General features: G+C 32.1%; 1 protein-coding gene across 1 annotated transcript in view; it reads left to right on the top strand.

The window, feature by feature from the left end:
* Positions 1-19,386, top strand: part of LOC127731813 (uncharacterized) — a 434,253-nt gene that overhangs the window by 177,243 nt on the left and 237,624 nt on the right. Inside the window, exons 2-3 of the mRNA XM_052240653.1 lie at positions 8,502-8,558; positions 11,003-11,068. Of these exons, the coding sequence (XP_052096613.1) occupies positions 8,502-8,558; positions 11,003-11,068 (123 nt within the window). The remainder of the gene's footprint in view (positions 1-8,501; positions 8,559-11,002; positions 11,069-19,386) is intronic.

The raw sequence follows: 19,386 nt of genomic DNA, 5'->3' as shown, positions 1-19,386 counted from the left end.
ACATAATAAATTGTTGAAGTTGTTAATTAAAGAAAAACATCACCAATTCTGTTTGATGGAATAATAAAAGTTTACATGAAAGTGAATGTATAAAATGTTCATGGCATAGATAAATACCAATTCTTCTATGTACGATCGTATGAATGAAATCGGATGTAAACAAAATGAACACTTTTAATCAAAATTCATATTTTAAATCAAAGAAAGCCAATTTGAACCGCTCCTTATCACTAGTTCCCTTGCTAAGTTGTTGATAATTACTAAGCTTACTACTATTGAACTGTATGCTTCTGCTAGTTTTTTTTACACAGATCGGACAATCGGATTTGTATTCATGCAATCTATTTTGTCGAGTAATATGTCGTTTGTATTTGTCTTTAATTTAAACATGTTGGCAGTCGCTAAGCACCATATGTGTTGCTATGCTTAATTAACTTTGTCAAAAAAAAGCAGTAATCAAAATATGACAAATATTTTTTAAATTGCGAAATTCAAACCTCAGATTATAAAAAGCCCCTTATTTAACCGTTGCTAAGCACTATTTTTGTTGCTAAGCTGTTGAGAAACATGAACTAAAATATGAATTGCTTTTATTTCTCACTGATATTTATTATCATTGTCATGATTATACACCACTCTTATTTGCTTTTATTCTTATCTGTACAATAAAATAACAAATACATTCATTTTTGTAGTTGTCTTTAATTTAATTATATTTGGTTGTTGCTCGTCAACATTTGTATTGCTAAGCTCAATACGGACTTCATAAAAGAAAAATGATGACTACAATAGCATATAAGACTGAAATACCATTTATGGAAGCTTAATCTTCAAACAGTTGCTGTATGTATACCTCAGATGGCAAAAATAAACAATATTATGTACCGTTCATATGCAATAATTTTGTTGCTAGGTCGTTGCTAGGTTGTTGCTAAGCATTTAGTAAACTGAAACTAAAGTGACTTCTCATTCTTAATTTCAAGTTATTCTTACACAATCAATTCAATAAGGAATTGTGTTAACTTGCACAGATAAAGCCATTTACAAGTGATAAAATAGCTATCTAGTGAATCCGTTGCTAGGCAATCATCCATTCACCGGTACATAAAAAAATCATTATGTCGTTTCGTTTTGTCAGTTTTTATTGACTTCCCACTTTTTGAATTTATCTTGGAATTGTTTTTATATTTTTTTTTTATATATTTTAATTGAACTGAATATTAACAAAAAGCGATGTGTACAATACATCTTGATTTAAGTCCTACCGTACAGAGTGTTTCGATAAATTGTACTTTTTATGTTGATGTACGATTTAACAAACAATCTGGTTTATGTTTCATTAATGCTGATAAATACACGAATTCCATGTAATGCATCCACATTTTCTTTTTACAGTATTAAAACTTGCAACTTTGCAATTGCATGCATTAACAGTCACACACAAATTAACAATAGTTTACCTAGCAAGTTATAATAAGTAATTTTCAGTTTAAAACCATTTGAACTGATTTCAAAACCTACGTTTTCATATGATTTTATTTGATATGAATGGGACTTGTTTCGTTTAAAGAATTAGTTTTGGTTCCGTTATAAATATACACAAATAGAACTGAAAGGGGGTATACAGGCTTAACGATTGTTTTTGTTCTGTTTATATATTCGACTATAGAACTTAAATGAGGTATACAGGCGTAACGAATATTATTTGTTCTGTTTATATATTCTATTAAAGGACCAAAAGAAGGTATACTGACTTAACACGCTTTTATTTGTTCTGTTTATATATTCAATTATAAAACTGAAAGGAAATAAACAGGTTTAAAAATTATTTTTGTCTACAATTATAAATTGACCGAAAGGAGGTATATATGATTAAAGAAGTTATGTCTATGGTTATATATACATTAATAGATTAATAAATTTAATGTATGTTAACATGCTTCAAATAATGTAAGTTAAGTCAAATTTGTCCAAATGTTGATAAAGAAATCAGTGCAAAATGTATTAAAATATTGATGGTACAACCTCTGATTGTTTCAAATTTGGCTTCTGTTTAACGCCATATGATCACTCTTGACTATACAATGGTGAAACTGCATTACCTAACGCAAAGAGAACAAGGAAAACTAGCAGCCCTAGTCAACTTATAGAGGCGTCGCATTCGTCTTGCCAAAGCGAGTTATCACTGTTTATGAAGTTTCTAAACCACTCGGCCAACAATGCACCTTCCAACTTTTAATCTTCAGAGTAAACATTAGAATAATAATTAACTTAATTGGCCTGCATAAGCATCTTATAGTTGAAAAGAACATTCTTAACAACTTCGACAAGGTTATAATGGTAACACAATACCTGTTAATTTGCCTATGAAGCTTGTGTTGGTACTGGTTGCTTAGTCTTATGTTCGCTATGTACTGTTTTAATATTTTTGTTTTTTCTGTTGTTAAACAATTTCTTTGCCATGCCTCAACACCGGAGGGTATAATGACATTACTACCCTGTTGTTCCTTTTTTACACTACCGCCTCGCTGGTCACTAGGTATAATATTCGCTTCGAGTACGGAGGTTGTTGGTTCGATTCACAGCCACAACAAGCTAAAAGATTAACAGTTGGCATGTGTTGCTTTTCTGAGTTAAAACAAAATTTAGACTGCTCGGCGTCAAAAGAATGGGTCATCATAGGATGAAATGTCGTTTAGTTGATTGATATTATGTTACCATCCAAAAGTTTCTCAATCACACAGTGATCGTATCAAGATACCGGCATGAACAAAATCTAAAAGCTCTTAATTTGATCTTCAACTTCCTCTTTATTCCTTGCTTAAGATAGGCATGTAGAAAACATGTAAAAAACGCCTTTTAAATTTCTTTCAAAATGCCAACTTAACATTTGTCAGCAGCGACATCAATTTTGTTCCATCGGTTATTGCTTAGATATCACAATGAATATGTTGCACGCTTGTATGTTTACATTGATAGACGTCATTTATAATGATCTGATCATTGCACACAAATTACTTAGACAAAGTTATGAGGATGAACGACTGAAACCGAAACAATATAAGATTTACGGCCACAATGACAATTTGATTGACCGATACGTTTTGTATTTGTCTCAATTCATTAGTAAAAATTGAAAACAACACGATTAATAATTTCATGCGTCCGAAGCGCTTTTCTGGATTTACCTTCATCATATTTTCACGTTCTTTAATCTTTAAACACAGAAGAGTGGTCCGATCTGTAAATTAGCCAATGATGTCCTATTCCCAAATGTAACATTTTGACTTACTGTGTATTTGCATGGCAGTTGATGCATGCTTAGCAGGATATGCCAACTGTATTGATATACTCCTTATTTTATGATCATGCTTAGCATATATGACAGTCTTTAACACTACTGATAGATGAGTGTGATATTACCCTTTTCTCCTTTTAGATCTGTATCATTATGAATTACTTGGAATTATTAATATAAAACACGCAGAACTGGGTCGAAAAAAATGTTTAACTACTATTTTCCACTCAAGAACAACTGATGACACAAATACGAGCAGAACGTACCTATTTGTTCGAAGTACAAACGTTCACATCTAGATTTGTTTATTGAATTTTGTATGCTTTTTTATATTTGTCAGTATTGTATTTGGTGCCTTTTGGTTTTGGTCTGCTAGTAGTCTTTCATTCTGTTTCATTGTTTCCATTTGTATTGACATTTTGACATTTTGATTAGTGATTGGTTGGTTTCTAGTTGAGTATGCCTCAACATATGTTTGTATTCAGATTGCAGGTATCGTAACAACTCATAACAACATATTGGCGTATTACCAAAGTCCTTTATTATTCAAAATTAGTAAGTCGTTTTTTGATGTTAAAGTAATGTGTTGTGTGAAATAGTGAAGGATCAAGTTTCTTCTTCGCGGGATTTCTTTTATATTGTTTGTATTACTAATGACCGTAATTGTACAATACATTACTGAATAGTTAGAGAATATTAAGTTTGAATTAAAGTTGAACAAATCATTTATATAGGTTTTATCTCGGGTTTTTTTTTGTCCTGCCATAAACTGCTGTTATTTTTAAAGTATTTAAATGCCTTCTCCTTTGCTCAATATTCTTGTAAATACCTGAACTAGTTTGGAAAAAAAACATAGAACGATATCAATTGTGTTTTTTATGGGGACTGTGAATGTTATTTTGTGTTTATTTCAGTCGTTTGTCTCATTTCTATGTGGAAGGAGTACATAGCGGCCACTGGAGTTTGTATAATTCGAGTAAAAACGATCACGTTGTAAAGTATCAATAGAAATTTGTAAAAAAAAACATACGTTAGAGTAGAGGGTTTGTACTGCCGAGAAATAGGAAGTTCGTAATCGGAAAGTTGAAATCATCACGTTTGTCATAAAGTATCAATTTGTGTCAATATCGAGTTAAACATCAAGACACAAATCAGATCCTTTCATTTGCGTTAATTCACTGAAATGTCAGTCACAAATGATATTATTACGTATTTTAAAAGAGTAAATCGATTCGGTTGCATGTAATTTCACTCGAATGGTCTTCACTCAAAAAAGTGAATTGATTCAGTCGACGACTATAATCCGAACATTATATCTATAGACTATTTCGTTTGCATTTTAAACGTACCCATCGTTACATGTTATATAGTTTTTACCACTGCATAAAAGGATATGCAACTTTTGAAAACCTTGGCTATTAAATAGCAGTTAAGTATTTTTTTTCAATTTTTACATTTGATTCCTCTCGGTACCTTCTTTCGTTACCATTGACATTAATATAGTGCGTATCATGGCGGTCTTTGTTATATCACAAATGACTAGTTGACTTTTTTCTTAATTCATATCTTCAGTCGAAATATTTTGTATATAAATAGTTTTATTTACCAAACAGAAACACCATGTGAAATAATGGAATGAATCAATAACTATAATTTTGAACATAATAGGAATTCAGGCTACAGGTTATTTCTGATTATATCTGGTAAACGTCGAACTGTGTATTTTGTAAATTATTTTGAACTAAATCCATTAGCAGTTTTTTAATTAGATTTGCCATTTAAAAAACGCAAGGTATAACTACAGGTTGTTGTAAATTTTACCTGATAATGTGTGTGTAATAATAAATTTTAATGGCGTACTTGATAACGTTGATGTATAATTTAGCACATGAATTATTCTATGTTTAAAAACATTATACTGTTTCTGCTGATTCTGCTGATATACACATTAAGCCTATTTAAATCCTCCAGATTGTATTCCTCGAGTATGATAACATACACTATTGCAATGAAATACATAAAAAATGCACAACGTTTCATATATTTTAACCTGCAATTTGTGTTTGTAATAACACACTTGAATAGATTTTAAATCTTAAGATATATTATGATTGCATTTACATGAATAGGACTTTAATGAATGTGTATCTGATTTGTTTATATTTATATATGAGTTCGAATCCCGGCGAGAGAAGAACAAAAATTTGCTTCTGCAAATTAACAGATCTAACATTGCTGGGCTGTTTTTTAGACGAATTATATATACATAATGTGCTTTCAGCCTTGTATCACCATCACTGGTGATCCGAAGGATAAAATCTGTCGAAGAGTTGTCACTGTTTCAGACGTACTTATAATATAATTATTTTTGTGACTGAATCCGTCATTAATTTGTAAGGTCCTCTGCGATAGATAATTCAGCTGATCTGTAATATTCCATCTTCATGCCTTATATATCATGTACTGTGTTACGACGCTAGATAAAAACTGAGGAGGAAAGGTAACACCCGGCCACCGAAAGCTTGATTTTTTATCGAGCCTAGATGGTCGAGTGGTCTAGCGCGCCGGACATAGTGCAAGACGAGCCGCAGCATTCAGAGTCAATTAAGACAGGCGTCAAACTTGTCTTACCGAAGCGGGTTTGGAGCTTACATCAACAATGTTGATAGGCTAGTGATAACTGTAGATGAACTATCTTAATTAACCTTCCAACTGTTGACCTTTAAAGCAATCATTAGAATAATAATTAGTTTCCTTTTAGTCTATAAAACAAAACATCAATGTTATGAATCTACATTTAATATTTTAATAATGCCTTCTTTACAACTTCCACCGGAAGTGAATAACTTCAAACTTAGATTGCAATTATACTAGTATTTCACCTCGGGTTTCTCGTACGGTTCGTTTTGCTAAATCTTTATTGTTCTATATAATTAGTTGTTAGTGATATTTGTTTATTTGGTCGTTTTGATTGTTTACCATGCAGTGTTGTCATTGTTTATTGAATTACTGTTAAATGATTATACTTGGTATCTTTTCCTTATTTTTAAAGCATTGATCTTACATGTAGCTTGAATTCAAAGGTGCTAACCGTGTAGCCAGAACTGCTAACCCTCCTGAAACATCTAAAGTGTCACTCTCGACAAGTTATAAACAAGCTAGCCAATTAATTCGTTTCATATATTAACTCATTCGTAAATGAGAATTATGGTATACATTTACTCATAAACGTGTATGAATATACACTTTTTTTCATATCATGTGTATAGGTACGTTTCAAAGTTTGATGACAATTTATGGTGGCAACTTCAAAATAGTTATTTGGATATTTCGAATCCGTTTAAAATAACTTCAGGCTATGCTCTTTGTTATCTGTAAGAAATGTTTGTGACCCTCATATGTATTGTGTTTTTCTCTCAATTTTATATTTAGCAACGGCTAATATAACAGTAATATCAACCGTAAATCCATTTCCATTAAAACATTTTTTGAGCAGATATGATTTAATTAGACTGTAGAGTTTATTACAAATATAAACAAATAAAAATGAAAACACCTGGACTCACGAATAAAAAAAACTTATGCTATGTAAAGTATGTTGATGGACTTAAATCTTTTTAGAATCTCGTACACATCTTACTTACAATATTCTATTTCCCATAGTGTGATATCTATACATACTCTTGTCATTATTAGGATAATGTTATACTTCTTTTTTTTATCTAAATTTTAAATACCAAGTCAATAATCCAGGTCAATAACCAATATCATCAGTAAAACCGTACACTAGTCAATAAAATGAAGTCTTATATGTAAAATATTCATAATATATTCAAATTAGAACTTAAGTTTTATGTTTCACAGTTCTACCTTTAAATACACGACATACCTATATAACCATTATTTGATTTAAATGTAGAACGTTGTTGTCATTGGTTTTTTACCTTACCTGTGTATTATACATTGAGGACGATACGCGACAAAATGGCACAGGCAGCCTCTAAAACTTGTGAAATTTGTGTCAGTGCCTATGGATCCCAATACTGCTTAGAGTGTGAACAATACTTTTGTGAAAATTGTAAAACCTTTCATAAAAGACAGAAAGTAACAAAGAATCACCAGTTTCAGTCTTCCTCGGACATTATCCCGGAAGGTAAATCGAAATGTAAGAAACACAACGAAGACGTAAGTTTTGTGTGTAATACCTGTAATGTAGCAGTGTGCAGTAGTTGTGTGACTGGCAGTCACACAGGGCATGCCTTTTCAAAGCTTATGGACAACATAACACAGATGAAGGAGAAGAATACAAAAGACCTGCATAGTAAGGTACATGAGGCAACTCAAAACATTAAAACGATGGAAGAAGGTTTAAAGGCATTTGATGTGAAGGTTGAAGTAGTAGTAAAAGCTATTACAGAAGAAGGTACAAAGATAAAGGATATGGTTGATAAATGTATCACACAGATGATTGCATTGGTCAAGGATCAATCCAAGACGGAAAAGGACAAATTAACAAAGATCATAGCAGATAGGAAAATGGATTTGAAGGCGGGAAGTAACTTAGACAAGAAGATATATGAACTCGACAAGACACGAAACGATGGAAAATTGTTACAGTCGTTACAGAAGCTTACAGATGACATTGCAAAGCTGACGATAGAGCCTATACCCGAATTTCCGAACATACAGTATACTGCTAAGCCTGTAACAGATAACGACATCAAACAACTGTTTGGCATCTTCAAAATAAGGTAAATCTACTGAAATACCTGAGAAGAGTATTGTTTTGTAGACTACATTCTGTAGTCGTAAAACATGCTTTAATATTACTATATTATTTGAAAGTGACATGTATTTTTGCATAATCAAAATTCTGTTTTTGAATATCAATGTATTTCTGAATTGAATTTCATGACAGACGCAGGGGAGACAATTCATTCAATAAAAAGATGTGGTCATTAACAATGTATTGTTTATAATGGAAAAACAATGGACTCTAGTAAATAGACATGTGGTCTATGACAATGCACATTTTTATTTGTATTCACAATGCACTCGACACTACGTAAACTTATGAAGTTATTCAGGAATACTTGTTTTCAAACTGGCACAGAATATCTGTTTTCCTCATTTTTAAAATGTTTTGTTTTGATATTATGCATTTAAGGAATCACTTGTAAATACTTCATTTTTATTTTGACAGTGGAGTACGTACACAACATATCGGAAACAGAGAGAAAGAGTTACCTAAACCAAAGAGGTAGGGCAATATGTTTGTATATTTTACAGTGTTAATTTTACGCTTAAAACAATGTAAACTTTTTGTCAAATGTTTAAGTGAATCACACATTATCTTCATGTATACCTTAATTATTGTTTTTAAGAAATGAAGCCCCTCTCTCCATGGTTCTGGATAAATTTGTTTCTTATATTGTGTAAACCAGTGCACCGTTTTACTGTTGACACAGTAACTAGTTACATTATGTAATTATCTTCATTACATTGTTCCTAAGTAGCAGTTTTTTAAAGCTGTATTTGCTTAATTTTCTTGATAAATATTTTACCAACTCACATTTTTATTCAAATGTTTTATTTTGCTTTGATTTACATCTTTTACAAAGGCATTTGTAATGCGTTGCATACGTTAGGAAGCACTAACTCGAGTAGGATTGCGTTTAAGTAATTAATACTGATAATGATGTGCAAACGTATAGCGTAATTTATTTTCCATAGCGTTAAAATTAGGCTGTATTTAATTTTCGTAAATATACTGCTCGTTAAAATGTTTCTGCTTGTCTAGTTAAAGATTTAGAACATATTGATACTTTAGATTTACGATATAACCATGATATTGAATGTAAAAGGCATTCATCATAAATATCCGCACTAGTAAGCCAAATTGTGCATAGTATAAGCTAAGGACACCATACTGTTTTCAAACGACATTATCAAGTCATGTTGCGCAGTCTTCTTTTACTTGTGATTATGTAGTTTTATGTTAACTGTTGTTTGTCCTTTCGTCAATTTTCATTATTTGCCATAGTGTTCTCCATATGTCTTCGACGTATGAGTTTGAATGTCCTCTTTGATATTTTCCACCTCTTTTTAAAATATCCTCGATTCACAAGATTATTTAAAATCGACTCTGTGCTGAAAGGTTAAACGACTTCAGCAGTAACCTTCACAATCGACTGTTGATGAAGGGGTCAAAGACTTCAGCAGACACATTCACAATCGACTGTCGATAAAGCGGTCAACGACTTCAGCAGCCGCATTCAAAATCGACTGTTGATGAAGGGGTGAATGACTGTAGCAGTCACATTCACAATCGACTGTTAAAAAGGGTTAAACGACTTTAGCATTCACATTCACAATCGACTGTTGAAAAAGGGGTCAACGACTCCTGTAGTCACATTCACAATCGACTGTTGATAACGGGATCAACGACTTCAGCAGTCACATTCGCAATCGAATTTTAATGAAGGGGTCAACGACTTTAGCAGTCACATTCGCTATCGAGTGTTGATAAAGGGTTGAACGCCTTTAGCAGTCATATTCACAATCGGCTGTTGATAACGGGGTCAACGACGTCAGTAGTCACATTCTCAATCGACTGTGAATAAAGGGGTCAACGAATTCAGCAGTGACATTCACAATCGACTGTTGATGAAGTGGTCAACGACTTGAGCAGTCACATTCACAATCGACTGTTGATAATGTGGTCAACGACTTAAGCAGTAACATTCACGAATAGCGAAGGAAGTTAGTAAAATTGTTTCATTTGTATATTATTATTTAATGAACTTAACAGAACACTACAAGTTATTTTTATAATGTTTGGAATAATCGTATGTAACACAATCCTATATCAATATTCTTGTAATGGTTAGAAAATACATCAAATAACACCATCACTAACTTAATTCTAGTTTCATATTGTATTTTTAGAAATTTACCTGTGACTTCACTTTTTGTTGCGTTGATACATTCGTGTGACATACAGTTCATTATTATATTATGCTATATTTGTGTTTTGTCGTTAATTTATTTTAGGTTGTCGTTGTTATTCTGTGGTTTACACGTTGGGAAGGGCTATTGTATACTGTTTGTTTATGTATGTCTCTGTCCTGAATGTTCTTGCACTTACTTGTACTTTATTCATGTCACGTAATGTTGTAATTGTAGCGGTAGTTTTAACATTGCTATATAAGCGGGAGGTTTAGCTAGCCATAAAACCAGGTTCAACCCACCTTTTTCTCTTAAAATGGCCTGTACCAAGTCAGAAATAAGGCAATTTATGTATTGTTGGCGTTTGTTTTTGTAACAGGTCAGTGTTTCTGTTGTTCCGTTTTGTTTCCTCTTGTGGTTGATGTTTTCCTCAGTTTAGGTTTGTAACCCGGATTTGTTTCAGTTAAATCGATTTATGATTACTTAACAGCGGTATACTACTATTGCCTTTATATATAGCTTACGCAATTACACTGTTCTGCATATTGTTAAATCTAAAGACTTCATCAGTTCATGCGGTTTTTTGCTGTAAGAGAGACGGGAATAAGGAGGAAAAAGTATATGCAAAGCAGAAATAGTTCTATAAGGTTTTTGGATATAGATAAGAATGTCATTATTTCATTGCTACCTTTTGTTTATATCGTCAACTTAAAAAGAGTTTAATTTTATTTTAATCAATTGTGTTGCTCATTACAGTGATTACGAACAGGATACGAAACCAAAAGAGGGAGGAAAATACCTGTTCAGATGTAACAAGTGTGGGTAAGTTCCTTAATATTGTTTTTATGGACATGACGTAAATATGTATACGTATATTAAATGAGCAACATACACTACAAACCAGAAAAAAAATCTGAAATGGCCTATATCTTTACTCGACTGTACTGATTTTTACTCTACCAGTCTGACTTGTTGTGAAATTTCCTTGATATTAATCAAGTGTAGTCTGAACTATACTTAACAGTCTGAACTTATACTCTACCAGTACTGAATAATTTTGTATGTGTCTGTACTATTCTCGATCAAGTCTGAACCATGCTCGACCTAGTCTTAACAATACTCGACCTAGTCTGAACCATACTCGACCAAGTCTTAAACAACCTATTTCTGTATCTATCTATTGTATTTCATTAATTTAGTAACTTTTTTTAACAACAGCTATCCCCCTTGGCTAGAAATTTGAACAACAATTTGAAATCCAAAATGTATTTAATATTGCATTGAAACTAAAATTTCACAATAAACATAATATAATCATCAATACCATATTCATCCACACTTATACATATATATATTTGTGGTCTAGAGCGATGGACACAGCGCAGGCGGTGATGTCAGGATATCCCAATAGCATGAGTTCGAATCCCGGCGAAGGAAGAACAAACAATTGCTTCTGCAAATTTGCAGATTTAACATTGTTGTGCTGATATTTAGAGCTATTATGAATATAATATGTGTTTTCAGCCGTGCATCACATTCACTGGTGATCCTTTTGATGGACCTGTCATAGAGTTGTCACTTGTTTAGGCGTACTTATCAAATAATTATTTTTATGACTAAATATTACGATCCTTTACGACAGATAATTTAGCTTATCTGCAATCAATTCCACATCTTCATGCCTAATATATCATGTTCTGTGGTAACACTAGACCACCGAAAGCTGAATGTTTAGTTCAGTCTAGGTGGCCCTGTGGTTTAGAGCGCTGGACACAGTGCAGGTGGTGTTGTCACGATATCCCAATAACATGAGTTTGAATTCCAGCAAACTTTTGTTCTTTATTAAATATATATATACATATAAACAAGTCTAAATTGAAAACAACGTTCAAACCTATGACTGCGTTGGATAAAAACCGTATTTTTTATACGTGTGCGTGCAAAACAAATTTTCCAAAAGACTAAAAAAGTGAAAAAGTATATTTTAACATACATATATATGGGTTTAAGAACATCAGTTGTTCGACCTGTTAGTCAAATGCGATTTGTTAAAATATACTTTTCACTTTTTTGGTCTTTTGGAAAATGTTGTTTGTGCTGTATTTAGACCCCTCTACCAAGAAATTTGTTTTACATGCACACGTATAAAAATTGCGGTTTTTATCCAACGCATTCATAGGTTTGAACGGTATTTGGAAGGCCATATAATTTACTTCAATTTAGGATAGACTCTTGAATTTTAAAGAGTCAAAATAGGATGAACGGATCATATAAACCCGACGGAAAATATAATACAAGCCCAAACGGAAAAATATGAACAAGTCTAAATTGAAAACAACGTTCAAACCTATGATTGCGTTGGATAAAAACCGCAATTTTTATACGTGTGCATGTTAAACAAATTTCTAGGTAGAGGGGTCTAAATACAGCACAAACAACATTTTCCAAAAGACCGAAATAGTGAAAAAGTATATTTTAACAAAACGCATTTGACTAACAGGTCGAACAACGGATGTTCTTAAACCCTGCTGACTGCCATTGGCGATTGCCAAATAAATTGATCATTAGTACAAAATGAATCTTAATATTAATTTAATACCAAACAGAAAACAATAAACTTGTGGAAAAGATGGTTTGCCACAAACATGAGGTGCAAAAATTTTAATACACCATATCCGGATTTCGACATTTAATGTCTCTTCAGTGATGTTAGGGATCGAAACGGTATTTGGAAGGCCATATAATTTACCTCAATTTAGGATAGACTCTTGAATTTTAAAGAGTCAAAATAGGATGAACGGATCATATAAACCCGACGGAAAATATAATACAAGCCCAAACGGAAAAATATAAACAAGTCTAAATTGAAAACAACGTTCAAACCTATGATTGCGTTGGATAAAAACCGCAATTTTTATACGTGTGCATGTTAATATACAATGAATATAACCTTTGAAATAAAAAAAAAAAATAAGATGACCAAAGAAAGTTATTTCTTGTAGGATTAAAAAAATATCATGTAATATGCATGACACCTATGTTTTGTAAAATGAAGAATTTAATATTATAGAAGTTCCATAGCAATCCCTGATAGCCTTTTAAAAAAGGAATTGTGTTCCAAAGTTGCAGTTACAATTTAGGTTGATGAATTAAGTTTTGTCAAAATTAAAGACATGGCATTAAAGAAGAACTTTAATAAGGTTAAATTACCTCAGTACATGTGTATTTTACATGTAAAAAGAAACCATATTTTCTTAAACTCGTGTATTATTATCTAGTGAATTCAAAAGGCCTTGTGATTAAAGTTTTACAGGATGTTGTGTAATTTTCAATGGATGTTATTTAAAATGTATTACTCTCTGACAACGTGTGATCTTTTTAATGAGCGTGCCCCAAACAGGAGGTATTACTTTATAGTTTATCCCTTTTCAAAAGAACAATTTTGATTATTTTATATATATATATATATATATACCCAAATATTCGCGTGTGCCATCAGTGATATGAATGGACGTATATTAGTTACTTGGATGCCGAACTTTTGAAAATAACTAAGGTCATAAAAATAATATACTCATATCTTGGTCAAACATTGCAGTTGTGTTTTGTTGATAATTCCGGAACAACATTGAACAGCTTAACCACAATCCTCAACAATGAACGGCAAATCGTACATACATTCATCATATTTTAACAGTGAATTCTGTGTTCTACGATACGACATTTGCCCCTTTTCGACAGTTATGTTTCAGATATTCATAGATATAAGAAGATGTGGTATGAGTGCCAATGAGACAACTCTCGATCCAAGTCAAAATTTATGAAAGTAAACCATTATAGGTCACAGTACGGTCTTCAACACGGAGCCTTGACTCACACCGAACAGTAAGCTATAAAGGGCCCAAAAAAATTACTAGTGTAAAACCATTCAAACGGGGAAACCAACGATCTAATCTATATAAAAAACGAGAAACGAGAAACACTTATGTACCACATCAACAAACGACAACTACTGAACATCAGATTCCTGACTTAGGACAGTGGCAAACAAATTCAGCGGGATTTAACGTTTTAATGGTACCAAACTTTCACCCTTTTTCTGAAACAATAGTGTAACATTACAACATAGAAAGAACACACTATAAAATATCAGAACACTAAACAGCCTCATAATTGATAACAAAATGTTCAATAGAAGCATAATGCATAGCTCTCAATGCAGCGAATACTTTTCAATTTAGACATTTTACGTTTGTATTTAATTTTAGATACTCATATTTGCTGAGTCAATCATCACCTAAGAGACATAAGTTGTCGTAATACACGTCTGAAAATGTAATGCCGTTAATGTTATTATAATAATGTTGTCTTTGTCCATAACGATTTTGAGTGGTTAACTCACAATATAATTCAACAATAGGTGGTAAAATGAAGTAAATCAACCACATTTTATTCGAAACCGTTTGTTTTGCTTTGGAAATGCTATTTGAGTTAACGACAACACATCTATCAGTATATTTGTTTGGGAATCTGTCACTTATACATGTGAAACTGACACCATTGATCTGTTTCGTCTTTCAGAAAAGAAAAGAGATTTGATTTGTAAGTATTATCTACGTGTATTGTAAGTGACAAATAGTCAAAACAGTCATTTACTACAGACATGATTTTGAAATATATTTAAATTCTAGGCTCGTTCGGATAATAGACACCTCGTAACTATAGGCAAAATATTTAACAATGACCATTAAATACAGACAACTTTGATACACAACCTCTATGATAAAAGTATATATTTCCATGATTCAGATTTGTGTATGTGCGCCGGTCATTCAATTAAATGTTGAGGTGTTTGAATAGGTTTTGTTAGATTCCATTTCCTCTGTTATCTGATTTCAACCAGACATTTAATAACTAAATCACGATTTTCATGATAGAGGGTTACTGATAACACAGAAGACATTGAATCCAAATACTAATGTTAGTGGCATCCCTTAAACATGTTAAATGGCTTTTCGGACCCGATCATAGTGGCATCCCTTAAATGGCTTTGCCGCCGCGATCATAGTTTGGTTGAAATATTTGATATATTTGTTTTCCATATAACTATGAATATGTTCCACTTGTCATTACAACAAGCTTTCCTATTTTACCACAAAAGACTTACAATGGATATTTTCATGACCAACACGACGGATGCTAGGTCTTAGTTTTCTTTGTATAGTTTTGTTATTGTTGTTTGTCCTTTTATCGTTTATTTTTTTAACATGGTGTTGTTTGTTTTTGTTGGATTTTCCAGTGCCCCTTGTATCTTGTCTAAAATGTCTTTTAAAAAAATGAAGAATTGACATCTAGTATACTGGTAATGAACAAGAAAACTGGGATCCCATCTGAATAAGTCGATATAAACCGCATGCTATACGTATTCCAATTTAACCGTCAGACCGATGTTGTTTTTCATTATGTCGTCAACCTTTCTGCAATACATTAAGAAATATTTTATATCAAATTTTAAACAAAACGCATTGTTGCCTTGTTTGGAACATTATGAATATTCAAAATTGTCATGTGTCGTTTAAACATTTGCAATAATACATACATATATATCAAATGTTTCCTCTTAACCTGTATCAATATTTGATCCAGGAAAATAATTACACTAGTGAAGTCCAAGCTTAACGTAAATAATGGCAATAGTAGTATACCGTTGTTCAATAGTCATAAATCGATTAAACGAAAACAAATCCGGGTCACAAACCAAAACTGAGGGAAACACATCAACTATAAGAGGAAACAAAACGGAACAACAGAAACATTGAACTGCTATAAAAACAAACGTCAACATACATAAAAACGGACTATGTGATAACAATGCGATATTCCTGACTTGGTACAGGACATTTTAAGAACAAATGGTGGGTTGAACCTGGTTTTATGGCTAGCCAAACCTCCCGTTTATATAGCAATGTTAAAAAATCTGTTAAAATGACAACATTACGTGACAGGAATAAATTACAAATAAATGCAAGAACATTCGGGACAGAAAAATACATAAATAAATAATATAATTATCCATTTCAACATTTAAACCACAGAATAACAACGATCACCTAAAATTAATTTACGACAGAACATAAATACAGCACAATAGAATAATGAACTGTTCGTCACACGAATGTATCAACGCCACAAAAATTGATGTCACAGTTAAATTTCTAAAAATACAATATGAAACTGGGATTAAGTTTGTAATGGTGTTATTTGATGTATTTTCTAACCATTACAAGAATATTAATATAGAATTGTGTTAGTTATGGTGTAATTATTTGTATTTCATAACCATGGTTTTTCTTCTACATCCAACTTTTTCTTCTAAATCAAACCATTAAAAACAAATGAATCCTGTGCATATAGTTGCTTTTAACCTAAAAATCATATAAATGAATTAGGTAACGTTGTTTTATTTTATTTTATTCGGTATGGACCATGAGTTCAAAGTTAAGTTGTCCGCTTTTGTTTCTAAATATTTTTAGCGTTTGTTTGCAAAAACTTTAATTGCCAAAAGGCGTTTTAACTAACGTTTTGTTTTAATCTCTCGGCTGGTATTATTCAATAACAAAACAATCCTTGCTTTTTATATGAATAAAAAAACCCACATATCTAATGAAGCAATCATAAAATTCGTGAAAAAATTAACATGGTGAGATGTGATGCACACATATAAACCTGGTTTTACAAGTTGAATATTCATTGTATAACTGGCTAATGGGAATAGATTGTTTCATTGTTAAAGGCCGTACAGCGACCTATAATTTTTATCCACGTCATTTAAATAGTTTGTTTTTATTGGCAATCATATAACATCTCTTTGTTTGTATATCAAAGGGTGCTCGGGCACAAAACTTAGGAAAATAAAATGATTACGGTCATTCCGATGTTTTGCTTAAATGAAACATGTCTTTGTATAACACAAGAGAACATTGCAGGATTAGCACCTCTGCTATGTATGTCTAATCAAACTATAAGCACCTTAGGCATAACTTTATTTTCAAAATCATCTCAAAGGAAATGATACAAAACACCTTGCAAAGTTCTTTGATTCCACAATCGGAAATTTCGACGATGTTTTGTAATTCAATAACCAACATTTCCGCGTGTGCTTACACCTCATATACCGAAAGTAGCAGATCTGCTTTATATCTTGTTTTTTTTTTCAAAATTGACACAATCTGGAATCTATGACAAACGATTTCAACTTTCGATAATGACGTTTTGACTAAGTATGGACTGGCGAGTGATGCATGCATATCAGGTAACATTTGTCCCATTGACGCACGCCGACTAGCTCCTGGTGGAGATCATGCGTATCAGGTATCATTTTTCCCATTGACGCACGCCGACTAGCTCCTGTTCGAGATCATGCATATCAGTTATCATTTCTCCCATTGACGCACGCCGACTAGCTCCTGTTGGAGATCATACGTATCAGGTATCATTTGTCCCATTGACGCACGCCGACTAGCTCCTGTTGGAGATCATGCATATCAGGTATCATTTGTCCCATTGACGCACGCCGACTAGCTCCTGTTGGAGATCATGCGAATCCCCGAGTTTTGTTTTTTGCTTGACTTGCCTCTCCTTAGAGAAGTAATGAAATTTGAGCATCAGTTAAATATGTTTCAATCTAGATATTGTTCGCACTGAGTGATTTTGAAAGATGAAATTACTAAAAAACAATTTTGCTCTGTTTTATCATTATTCAAGAACCAAGCTGACATCTTCCTATTAAACAAATGTTATTATTTAGTTATTGAAGTACTAAATTATGTAAGCTTCAACAAGCATATCAAACCAAATGTAACGACGACTTTAAATGGCTTAATTCCTCTAAAATCAGTTTACAACTATAAAAATCGAGCATACCTTATAGTCTTCCTTTACACATATTATCCTTTCTGAGGTCGGAGTTGATATAATTAATTTAACTGGACAGACATCTGCACTTCTTTTACAACAATATGTTTACTATATTTTATAAATTGTATGCATTGATGTTTTTGAGATTATGATGTTTTGCATCGTGAGTAGCTTAACATATTTTTCCAGATATTAAACTTGTAATACTGTTATTTTTCAGCCCGTAAGTGTTATATACAAAACAGATAAGTATACTGTGATACGTGCGTACACAATGTAGACTGAAAGCATGATACATAAGCAATTGATGTGTTATTTTAATTGATAAAGTCTCAAGTTTGCCTCCCCTAATTGAATTAATGAAATTTGAGCATCAGTTACATATGTTTCAATCTAGATATTGTTCGCACGAGTGATTTTGAAAGAGGAAGTTAACTAAAATGAAACTTACTCTGTTTTATCATTATTCAATTTGCTATATCTAAGTATCAAGCTTACAACTTGCTAACAACTATTAAACAAATGTAATTATTTTGTTATTGAAGTCTTAAATTATGTAAGCTTCAACAAGCATATCAAATCAAATGTAACGACGACTTTAAATGGCTTAATTCCTCTAAAATCAGTTTACAACTATAAAAATCGAGCATACCTTATAGTGTTCCTTCACACATACTATCCTTTCCGAGGTCTGTGTTGATATGATTAATCTAACTGGACAGACATTTGCACTTCTTTTACAACAATATGTTTACTATATTTTATAAATTGTATGCATTGATGTTTTTGATATTATGATGATGTTTTGTATCGTGAGTAGCTTAACATATTTTTCCAGATATTAAACTTGTATTACTGTTATTTTTCAGGTAGTAAGTGTTATTTACAAGACAGATAAGTATACTGTGATACGTGCGTACACGATGTAGAATGAAAGCATGATACATAAGCAATTGATGTGTTATTTTAAATGATATTAAACTTGTATTACTAACAGCCTATTATTTAAAATTGGAATTATTATTAATTATGGAATTTTATATATTTACCACCCGTGCTGATCTTTTTCAATAAAAAGTATGCACCAAGCCTGTCCGTTCTGCATTATCATAGTTGTTTCATTTCTTTATATGCTTCTCTGACCATTTTAGAGCTTGATCAAGCCAGTATTTTTTTTCAGGTGATGTTTGTGCTTATATGATTTGCACAGTAAATTATGTGCT

Source organism: Mytilus californianus, unplaced genomic scaffold (genome assembly GCF_021869535.1).
Source record: "Mytilus californianus isolate M0D057914Y unplaced genomic scaffold, xbMytCali1.0.p SCAF_20, whole genome shotgun sequence".
Lineage (NCBI taxonomy): Eukaryota > Metazoa > Mollusca > Bivalvia > Mytilida > Mytilidae > Mytilus > Mytilus californianus.
Note: the sequence above shows the minus strand (reverse complement) of the source record. Positions and strands in the feature narration are given on the sequence as shown.